Source organism: Penaeus monodon, chromosome 23 (genome assembly GCF_015228065.2).
Source record: "Penaeus monodon isolate SGIC_2016 chromosome 23, NSTDA_Pmon_1, whole genome shotgun sequence".
Lineage (NCBI taxonomy): Eukaryota > Metazoa > Arthropoda > Malacostraca > Decapoda > Penaeidae > Penaeus > Penaeus monodon.
Genome location: NC_051408.1, coordinates 3,962,461 through 3,962,751, shown reverse-complemented (window position 1 = coordinate 3,962,751; position 291 = coordinate 3,962,461). Strand labels below are relative to the sequence as shown.

Sequence of the window (291 nt, the reverse complement as noted above, 5' to 3'; positions counted from 1 at the left end):
AAAAAACCCCTAAATGATCGTCGCCAACCTTGTGCCTCTGAATCAGAAGATGCAAGTTTAATGCACGCGCTCAACTTGGGCATTAAGTGATCGTTAACTATACTAAGTTTAATCTGATTAGCCAAATTGAATCGTGCCAGAAGCTCTCAGCGGATGACTTCCTCTCATGGCGCTCTGTTTATTACATGAGTCAGGAGTGTGAGGTTTGAGTGCTTGAAAGGGGGTAGGTGTGTTCTAGAGGTCCGTGGAGGTATAGGTGAGAGGGTGTATGTGTGTGTGGGGTGTATGCTT

The 291-nt window shown here is 45.7% G+C and overlaps 1 protein-coding gene across 1 annotated transcript in view; it reads right to left on the bottom strand.

Annotated features, from left to right (window-relative positions):
- Window positions 1–83, bottom strand: part of LOC119587683 — a 64,682-nt gene extending 64,599 nt beyond the window's left edge. Inside the window, exon 1 of the mRNA XM_037936362.1 lies at window positions 29–83. Within this exon, the coding sequence (XP_037792290.1) occupies window positions 29–83 (55 nt within the window). The remainder of the gene's footprint in view (window positions 1–28) is intronic.
- Between the last annotated feature and the right edge of the window lie 208 nt (window positions 84–291).